Here is a 10,385-nt window from a genome sequence, read left to right on the forward strand (position 1 = left end):
CTCCTGGTTTTTACAGCTATCTAGGACTGAGCAGGAATGTGTAGTTTTATCTCCACATCAGACAGGATGTGGCATGTGCTAGTCCCTTATCAACACCTGTATTACTGCATGCATTAAAAACGTGTAAAAAGCCAACAATTTTGTGTATCTGTCACATGTTCTATAACACCAGCTAACAAAATACCTAACACAGGAAGATAAATGCCTTTCTGAGCATTTGCTCAGGCCAAGGGAAGATTGCCAATCCAGTTTGAATGTTTATAAAACCCTGCTCTGGCCCCAGGACTAGAATCGGCCTGTTGGATACTTCACGGGGCCCAGTCCTGACCTCTGAGGCACAACTCTTTCACATTTGGCTGGATAACAGAGCTGACGTCTGTCAGCATTTGGAAGTCCCATGGTTAAGTGCTCTCTGTGGCTCGTCCCCATCTGGGCATCTGTTAGGACACATGTGCACAAACATACCATCATCGGCTGTGAGATCCCCTGTGGTGATGTGTGGGTGTGGCAGAATGAGGGAAAACAAGGAAGCAAGAGGGATTTCTTTGGAATTATCTATTTATTAATTGCATGTCTATATTGCCCCCTAGCCAAAGCTCTCTGTGTGGGTTACAATCACATAAGCTCTCAATTGATCCAGTTAACCCTTCACATTTCCCACCAAAATAGCCTGATGTTGGGGCTATAGTTCCTCAGACCTTCAGCATGTACATTTGTTTGCAAAGGGCTCCTCAAGAGGTAAAGTGATGACGATAACCAAAGGAGTCCTCTCAAATTTCCAAGAGAGTAGTGTAGATTTCTCTAATTTGGCACTCTCTAGAAGCGATGGACTGCCACTCCTGTAACTTGGAGCCTGCATGAGAGATGATGTCAGACACATCTGGAAGGTACCAAGTTCATAGAATCATAGAACAGTAGAGTTGGAAGGGGCCGTGAAGACCATCGAGTCCAACCCTCTGCCGTTGCAGGACAGCAAGTTAAACCATCCCACCCAGACGGCTGTCCAGTTGCTTTTTGAATGTCTCTAGTGTGGGAGAGCCCACCACCTAGCTAGGCAGCTGATTCCATTGTTGTATTGCTCTGACAGTGAGAAAGCTTTTCCTGATGTCCAGCCTGAATCTGGGTTGTCACAACTTGACCCGATTATTCCGTGCCCTACACTCTGGCATCAGCAAGAAGAGATCTTGACCTTCCTCTTTGTGACAGCCTTTGAGCTACTTATAGAGGGATAGCATGTCCCCTCTGTCTTCTCTCCTCAAAGCTGAGCATGCCCAGTTCTCTCCGTGTTTCCAAGCCCTGGATCATTTTTGTTGCCCTCTGCTGGACCCTTTCTAATTTACCTGCATCTTTCTTAAATCTTGGTACCCAGAACTGGACATAGTATTCCAGATGAAGCCTGACTAATGAGGAGTATAGGGGAACTACTACTTCTCGTGATTTGGAAGTAATACTTCTGTTAATGCATCCCAAAATATCATTTACCCTTTTTGCAGCTGCATCGCGTTGTTGATTCATATTTAGTCTGTTGCCCACAGTCACTCCAAGGTCTTTTTTCAGTTCTGAGTAGTGTGTATTTCCCATGAGCATTGAAACTGAAACAGAGTACAGAAATCACTAATCTGAACCCTCCCCCTGCACCCAGAGTCACCTTTCAGAAATCTGATTTAGCATTTGTAAAAGTATCAAAAGCAGGGGTGAGCAAATTGTGGCCCTCCAAATGCATTGGCCTACAACTCCCATAAGCCCTCATCACTGACAGTGCAGGCAGGCTGATGGGCGCTGTAGGCCAAAACATCTGGAGAGGCAGAAAATGTTCTGGGTGCAAAGAGTGAAAGGTCAACAGGTTCTTGTTTGGAGACTCACATTTGCTGAGCCAAAAGACAAAATAGGTGACCTACAACTACTGCTTGCCGCGTCCTAACTGCATCAGCAGTAGTTTGGTTTTATAATGACTAGTTGGCAGCAGCTCTCAGCCTCTGCTCGCACTGGCTTTCTGGACTCATCCATTCTGTGCCAAGGGCTGTATGTGGGACTTTGAAGGTGCAGCACTTCTCAAGCCCTTACCCAGATACAGCCCCTCTCCCTCCAACGTAACCTCCTATCAGGGCTAGGCTGGGGAGAAGCAAAGTGATCAGGGCTGCTGAAAATGGAGGCAAGGGAGTTGTGGAGCAGTCACTGCCCTTTTGGCTGAGTCCATGGGCCTCCTTCACCTGCCTGAAGCCACGGGAGGGCACGTTTCCTGTGGTGCTAGTCCATCCGGCTGCAGTCCATGCTTGAAAACCACTGAGAGCTGGTTAGAGCACTGGTGTGCTGGCTAGGACACTGGGCAAGGACTCAGGCAATCCGGGTTCAGCTCTCCCTGAAACTCACTGGTGGCCTTGGATCTCCCTCCCACTCTCAGCCTGACCTTCCTCATAGAGTTGTTACAAGGAGATGATGGGGGAAAGGGCGTGATCACGTTTGCCACCCTGCACTTCTCAGTGAAATGAAGAATTAAAATGGTTGCTAATAATGCACTGGGCAGGCGTAATTCTGTGGGCCTTCCCACCTCATTGGGTGGGGTGAAACTGCTCCATGACTGATACTGCGGGGGTGAGGGTCACACCCACTCATGCAGAGGTGGCTGGATGTGTAGCTGAAAGGGGGCCCCTTTTGGGGTGGGTTGTTGTGGCAAAACCTGGGAGGTCACAGGAGGAAGCAGTCCTCCTTGCTTCAGGCTGTTGGCGGTTAAGCAAGGGGTGTGCGCAGCAGCAAAGGGTGATAGAGATCCTGTTAGAAGAATTTCACTAACTGCATGTTTTTGGTTGTTTTTTCCATGCAGGTCCCTTGCCAGAACCAGTTGCCAATGGCGATATGGAGAAGGTAAAGCTTCTGTCGAGTACAAAACTCCTTGAAGGGCCTTCTAGGCTCAGCCAGGGCCACTTTCTAACATTACAGATTTGCTACCAAGCCTACTCCCCTGCTTAGAGCAAAGCCAGATTCCTGGGCGGCTGCTCTGCCCTCTGGGGCCGCTGTCTGCCAGGTAGCTGTACTTGCCTGCAGCCTTGCAAAGCACGCAGGAAAAAGCGGCACGAGAGCTGCATCAGGCGAGATCTCCTTCCTGTAGCTTCAGTAGCTTTTGTGTTGTTCCCCTGTATCAAAATGCTGCCCATGTCCACCGTGTGTAATGCTTCGGCCAGCTCTTGGCGGCCTGCCACAGCAGAAGTGCTGTATCTCCCAAGCTAGGGAGAGGGAGGGAGAGACGCCCTGCGGGTCTTGGAGCCCTTTCCTCCTGGTGCTTGGTTTTGTGCCGCAGAGCAGAGCTGATCCCTTGGCAGAGGCAAGGAGGCTAAAGCCCTCAAAGGCATGTCACTCAGTGGAGGGCCTGCCTCTTGTCACAGAACAGAATGGCCCATTCTTCACCCTGTGGGTGGAATCTTTCTCGCAGTCAGGGCTGCTGTTTCAAAAGGCCATGTTACTTCCAGTCTGCTTTGAAAAAACAAAACCTAATTAAACACAGAGCGGAAAGGAAGCCTCATTAGACCCTCAAAAGGAGGGCATGGGGCAGGGGCTTTAATATACATTGAGGGGCAGAATGAACATGTTCCCAGACTAAAGCTAAACGGAATAGATAAATATATACCACGCATCCTCCTCTTCTCTTGTGGCTGATTGGAACAGTCATCAGCAAGCCAGTTTAGAAACCAGTGAGACTCTTATTACATCACAAAGCCATGAATCTGACCTCTCTTGGAATGAATGGAGCATCATTTTTCAGAATCAGGAGTAGTTTTGCACATTTTCCTACAAATGGGAGTAAAGATGTGTTTTTAACTATGAAGACAGCAAATGTAATAGCAGCGCAAGGGGATTTGGTTTTCAGTATGTAGGATGGTGCTTCTTCCCTGTCCATAAAAACTTACTTCCCAGCATGTAACACTGTCCTGCATCCTCTCTCCCAGGTGATGCAAAGATTCCTGATTCCAATTTTGAATAGAGCATCTTGCTGAAATTGGGCTGATTAGGTTGCCTGAGAGTAACCCTACACCTCTTTTCTCTTCCTCCACTAGTGCCGTGACAGGTTTGGAAGCATTCCTTTAGGTTTTGATGACCTGCAGCTTTCTGCGATGCCCAAACCTGGACAGCCTGTGATTAATCTTAACTGTGGTTAGTGGCAACAAGATTGGCCACAACTCAGAATTTAGCTTGGATGCTATATTGTAGTTAATTTTAAAAAGGAAGTGGAAGTTTCAGAGCATAGGGGCCTGTGTGGGGAGGTGGTGATCATCTTTTAAGGTTGGATCTGGGCTGGGTTTGCACAGTCATTCAGAAAAGAAGCCAGAATGACTCATTTCTGCATCCCTGCACATGCACCATGTGGTTGAGCTTATTAGCTTTGCAACATGTGGCTTTCTGGGTCGTCTGAAGCCAGCAATGCCTTGTAGACTTCTGGGGGTTTTGGAAGTCACTCTGTGTCATGTACCAACCAGATTCAGATGATTCAGCAAGCAGCCTGCTGTGAAGATGATAAGCACTCCAGGCAATGTGCACCTAGTGCACACACGGGAGGGGGAAATAGGCCATGGTAGCTTCCTTGCCCTGTGATTGTGTGAACCCAGCTGCTGTGCCGGAACACAAACTAGCATTTCTCCCACTTGGTGGAAGGGAGCTTTCAGGAACCTGAGGGCAGAAACATGGCATGGGGATCTTCCCAGCCTCCCTAAGGCACAACTCTGTCCTGCTTCTCTGCTTTTAACTCCTAGCTCTTCCTGCCTCTTTAATTTTTATTTGATCACTTAGAGGTGCTTTGTACCAAGCTGCCTTCCTTTGTAGTTATCCTAATTTTTCTCTTGCCATCTTGTTGTTGGTTGGCATAGCGAGGAAAATGGATCTGCTTTTCTGGCACTGGTGTATGTAAATGTCATTTAAGCATCAGAAAAAGACTTTGCTCATTGGATTTCAGACACAGGGGCTACCTGCATCGTTTTGACTGTCGGTTCCTTACAAGCCAGCCCATGACTTGGTCAGTAATGGGCATGCAGCTGTCTCTCAAGCAGTAAGGTCTGCAACTTGTTTATGTGCTAGCTACTACTGCTGTCAGGTTTTAGTTCTGGCTTTCAGCTGTAATCCGAGAGATCTGTGCACTCGCAGTGGCACTGTCATTTTCTTTTTTTGAAGGCAAAAGGCTGTCCATCCATGGGTATTTCCAAAGAACTGTGCTCATTCAAGAGATGCGCTTGTAGATTCCTATCGGATGTGTGTAATGCGCTCACTTGCACGCATGCGTGCGCTCTCTCTCTCTCTCTCATATGCGCATGGTAGGGCAGGTTGCTCATCTGTGGCCCTTTTTAACATGTCATATTATATAGGTCATTCATAGCTGGCAGAGCAGCTTCCTTTTTCAAATAACTCCCTTCCAGCCATAATTCCTGATTCCAAATACTGATAAGAGAGAGACGCCCTGCTTATGTACAAGTTATCTGATTGGTGAAGCTTGTTGGGCAGCCATTCCTCATTGCCCTGGCAAAGCATCATACACAGAGAGTCTTGTTCTTTCCTCCTTTGTTACTTCCTATGCTGTTGTCTGATGAAACTACTTGGGTGACTTCATGGTAGTTTGTGTAGGATAGCAAGCTGCTTAACATTTATTTTAAAGTGGGTTTCTGCTTTCCCCTTTTCCCCTCTCATAGCAGTGTGTGTGTGTGTGTGTGTGTGTGTGTGTGTGTGTGTGTGTGTGTTAAACACCATCCCCCTTAATTTCATTTTAAATCAAAGATTGGAGCAAATTCTGTGTCAACCTGAGGGGTAGTTCCTTTGCCCTGCCCTGCCCTGCCCTGCCCTGCTAAACTGCTGGATGGCACCTTTTTGTAAACAGGGAGAAACAGGCTCCAGTAGTTGCCTGCCTGCCTCTCTTTGACCCAACCTCAGGGAGTGAGTCCAGCGCGAAAACAAGCAGTGGCACAAAACCAGCACCTACCTAGCCCGTGTGTCCCAGGCCATCACACCTGGACTCAGATAATGGCCATCCTCCTGCAGAAGCCTTGAGTTGCAGCATCGCTCATGTGAGAGAGGACAGCAGGGTTTTGCCCTGGCTTTTTCCCCACCCCCACGGAGAGGAGAAGGGGAGAGGGAGCACAGCCGGTATTTAATCCTTCTCAGGGATGAAGAGGATGGAGGATGCCCAGAGCAGGCTTATCAGCCTCTGGGCTGTCAGCAGATTATGCGCTTAGAAGTGGGCTTTCTCATGCGCTTATTTGCGGGTGTCTCTCTGAGGAAGAGGCAGACTGGAGTAAAGGAGCACTGCCCCGCCTCCCTCCTCCCCACTCTTTCATCTGAAGCGACTGAGGAGAGGAGCACCCCAAGAAGGCGTGGCTCCTTTCCCCAACCCTGGTGACCATCTGCATGGCTGGCATTTCCTTTCCTCAAAGCTGCCCCCCTGCTGCCTTGAGAAGGGCAACTCTTAGTGGAAGTGGGGAGGGGCGAAGCCAGGCTCCATCATACGTCTCCCTGCTCTGGGAACGGGGCTGCGCGTGGCCCAGCTACACCTCCTCGAGGTGCTTGTGCTCCACAGGGCCGGCCGTCGTCTTTCTGCACGGTGCTTGTTCCCAGCCTTGCTCTCGCCTCCTTGGAGACCGGGAGCCAGCTGCCTTTCTCTTTGGAAGGGAAAGGAAGAAAGGCCACTCCGCCAGATGCGTAAGCATTTCCCACCTTGAAGGCTCCTCCGCAAGGGAATGCCTGTCCTGTTCCAGGTTTTCCAGATGGTTTTCTGATGCTCCCAACCCCGCTTGGCACTTCTGAATGTTTGGCTGGCCTGATTGTTTGGGGAACTGGCCCTAGCCGAGAGCCAGTGCAACACAGTGGCAAAGGGACCATTTTCAGGAATGGCAAAGCACAGATGACGATTATAGTTTCTAAGTCCTGCCAAAGAGGTAGGAGGAGGAATGCGTGCTATCTAGAGTGGAATTTTTTTTAAAGGAAAATAATGTCTTTGATCCACTGTCTTTGATCTGAAATAATGCGACTGTATGCCATTTATATGGAACATATTTCTTTTTCAATTTCAACTTTGTCTTGTCTTTTTCCTAGGAGAATTATACAGATGATCAGCCGAAGTCTGCAACTGAAATTCCTTCTAGCCCTGTGCCTGCATCTCCTTCCCCAAGTTTAAATGAAGCTCACAATGAGGTATGGAAGCAGCCCGAGCACAGAGAGGAGCCAGGAGAGGTGGTTGGGGTAAATGCGTAGCATTTACACTGTTAAGTGCTTCTTGGAGATGCGAGGTGATTTTGCTGAAGACCAGCAAAATGTATAATTAGACAAATGTAGGCTGCAGATTGTCTGAGAGAAGGAGCCATTTTCCATTATGCTCGTGCCATCCATTTGCCCCCACCCCCTTTCTTCTCCTGCAACTTTGCAGGAAAGACTGTGGTCCAGACGACACACTGAGTTGTTTTTGCTGTCTTTGTTGTTAGTATTAAAGCGCTTTTTGTGAAAATAACTATTCAGAGGCCCACCTGGATCAGGGCCTTGCACCAGTTTCCTGCTGGAAAATCACCTGATTCCCGTTACTGTTTTCCAACAGAGGTAGCAAATATCACCTTCAGGGACCAGTAGCAGTCTGGGGCAACCATTTTGGTAGAAACCTGGTGCAGGGTCTGATCCAGATAAGGAGCATGGACCAAACTGGAACTCTTCCTGGCTATTTTTCCTTTTAAAGTAAAACTGGCAGCTTTGGGCATGCCTTTAATTTTTTTAAAACAAACCACAACCAATGTGCCATAGTTTTGACCCTAAAACAACTTTGGTCATGACCATCTGCAGTAAATTTCAGCATCTTAATCAGGAACTGGGAGATCCAGTGGTTCCCCCACCCCCCATGGCCACTGAAACAACGATACCTAGGATGCTTGTAAATGTTTTTATCGGGATGTATTCCACTGGCCTGATTGCGACCTGTTGCCTTACTGACAGGGGAACCTTCCAGGTTCACTGGCTTCTTATGTGCCTCTGGGATTTGCTAGTTAATCTGGGGAGGGACGGGGTGCCTCTGTTGTTGTCATGGGGAGGAACAGCATCGAAGGAGTCAAGAATTAGTTAAGAGCAATTAGGCACCCTTTATAGCCTCCCTATTCTCGTATTCCCTACACCCAACCAGATGAGTTTTCATTGCCTTACCAGGTTGCCCTCTGATCCATCAGTGTGCAGAGCAGAATGGCCAGTTGCTCCAGAATAAAATCTCTCTTGTTTGCACTCGCATTGTGGGCAAGAGGGCTGACCTGGTATGGGAAACAGAGTTCGGGAGGAGGGGTAGTTTCTCCCAGTTGTGTCCACTAGGGTAACTGGTGCAGCACCAACAGAATTGAGGGATGGAGGATCCCAGCTCCCACATAAATGTCTCCAGGCATGCAAACCTTATTTGGATGTATACATTCAAACAACTGCAGATAAGAATGCAAATGTGACTTCCTTGAGGATGCCTGAACAATCTGGGATGGGAGTGGAGTCCACCTGGTCTTGGGCTGCAGACGTTCAGCTTTCCAGGAAAGAAGGAAGGCAGACCAGGCTCTGGCTCCTGTGAAGGCCCCCGTGTGTGGCTGCTGCAAGGGCAGCAGTGAACCACAGCCTGCCTCTTGGCCTCGGCTGCTGCGCAGAGCAAGGCCGAGGCACAACGGCGAGTGCTCCTGGCTGCGGAGTGCTCTATCCTGTCTTTGTCCTCCTGTTGCCCCTGCAGCTCAACGCTCAAGAGAAGGAGGCGCACCGCAGCTCTGTCTCCGATCCTGTCCTTGACCTGGACATCCCGCTGGCAGTTGCCAAGGAACGTGCCCACCAGAAGCGCACCAACAAAAGAGCGCCGCAGATGGACTGGAGCAAGAAAAACGAACTGTTCAGCAACCTCTAGAGCCTCCCGTGCCCACCGCGCAGGGAGGAGAGGCACAGGCAAAATCAGAAAAATTGCCGGATCATCTTCCTTGGCTTTCTCCTAAGCCTCCATTTTCCCACCACTTCCCCTCTCTTAACCTGGGGGATGGGGACACAAGCTCTTGTGTTCTTCTGTTTAGCCTGAAGGAAAACAAATGGCATGATGATCACTCACACACAATCTGGGAAAAGTGATTTCTATTTAAAAAAGAAAAAAGAATGAACAGACATTTTTATACATCATCTTCAAATAGATTTCATGCGAGAGTGAGGGGATTGGTTAATCTGAGAGCCTAAAGGCAAGATGGTATTGGGTCCATGGTGGGGCCAAGTCCCTTTTCTGAGGAGAAGCATGCTTATTTCTCTCTGTTTCAAATTCAGTAAGATTTTTAGTGGAAAACACATGTTCAGGACAAGGTTTTGGGGTTCCAGGCTTGACACCTTTCAAGAGGCATGGTTTGGCGCTTGGCCACTCCTTAAAGGCACTGGCTCTTGGGATACCTGATGCCAAAACCGTGAGTCTGGGTGAACATGGCCAACGCACTCCGGAGAGATTCTCTTGGGGTGCTGATTGAGCTAGTCCAGAATTAGTAATTTAAAGACTGTAGCTTTAGTTTAGAGTGGAGTTCTTAATCCAAATTTGACTACCAGCCGAAATCCTCTTGTGAGCGGACGTCTTTTCCACAAGGAACCATTTTCCTTGGACTGGAGTTGTCTATCCATGACACTCCATCCTTTTTGGGGCAAGGTAAAGAGACTTTCTAGTTTGCAGTTGTTAGTCAGCTGCTTGTGGGATGACAAGGCTCACTGAATGTCTTCCATTGCCTCTCATGTGCTTTAAAGTTTTGGACAGTGGGTGGGAAGAGGGAGCCCCAGGAAATGGTTTGGGAGCTGAGCCTGTGGGGCTTCTTCTTCTTTTGGCCAGGAATCTCGAGCGGGAGGGTGGGTTTCAGGTCTAACAGAGTGCGTGAAAGCAGCAGAGAATAATATCCTGAGCTCAATTTATTCATGGAGACGGGGAGCCAATCAGGGTTTTCAATAGCAGTGCTTAATTAACAGTTTATCTATGAACTGTTCCATTTTCTGAATTGTTTTCTAATTATAGCTGTCTTTCTCCTATCTGTGTATATTGTGGAAATTATTCCTCCCCCATGAATGCTGTTTCTTTTTGTTTTGTTTTGCTTTGTTTTCCTTGATTGTTGTTGGCAATGTCAAATACAAGAGAGATCTTGTCAGCTGGAAAGGAATGGGGGAAAGCCACCATGACCTTGTGTGTACATGTGTGCTGATTTTCTGTTTTAAATCTTCGTACAGTCCAGAGAGCTTGTTGGAGAGGTCAGCTCAGCATGTGACCAGGCAATCCGGCCTGGCCTTACGGCCGAGCTCCATGTCATGATGGGGATTGCACACTGACTGCCAGCAGCCAGCCAATGCAGGCAGAATAGGTTACAGTGTAATTCAGCTTTCCACCCCAGGAAAAACTTTGG

The 10,385-nt window shown here is 48.4% G+C and overlaps 1 protein-coding gene across 2 annotated transcripts in view; it reads left to right on the forward strand.

Moving 5' to 3' along the window:
* The window catches only part of SLC9A3R1 (SLC9A3 regulator 1), a 56,339-nt gene extending 46,175 nt beyond the window's left edge, over nt 1-10,164 (forward strand). Inside the window, exons 4-6 of one of the 2 annotated variants that reach the window (XM_044453616.1) lie at nt 2,822-2,862; nt 7,066-7,203; nt 8,711-10,164. In XM_044453616.1, the coding sequence (XP_044309551.1) occupies nt 2,822-2,862; nt 7,066-7,203; nt 8,711-8,878 (347 nt within the window). In that variant the 3' untranslated portion in view covers nt 8,879-10,164. The remainder of the gene's footprint in view (nt 1-2,821; nt 2,863-7,065; nt 7,204-8,710) is intronic. The other variant, XM_044453617.1, reaches the window with a different exon arrangement.
* The last annotated feature ends 221 nt before the right edge of the window (nt 10,165-10,385 follow it).

The sequence above is a fragment of the Varanus komodoensis genome, unplaced genomic scaffold (genome assembly GCF_004798865.1).
Source record: "Varanus komodoensis strain SLA01 unplaced genomic scaffold, ASM479886v1 scaffold7_1, whole genome shotgun sequence".
Lineage (NCBI taxonomy): Eukaryota > Metazoa > Chordata > Lepidosauria > Squamata > Varanidae > Varanus > Varanus komodoensis.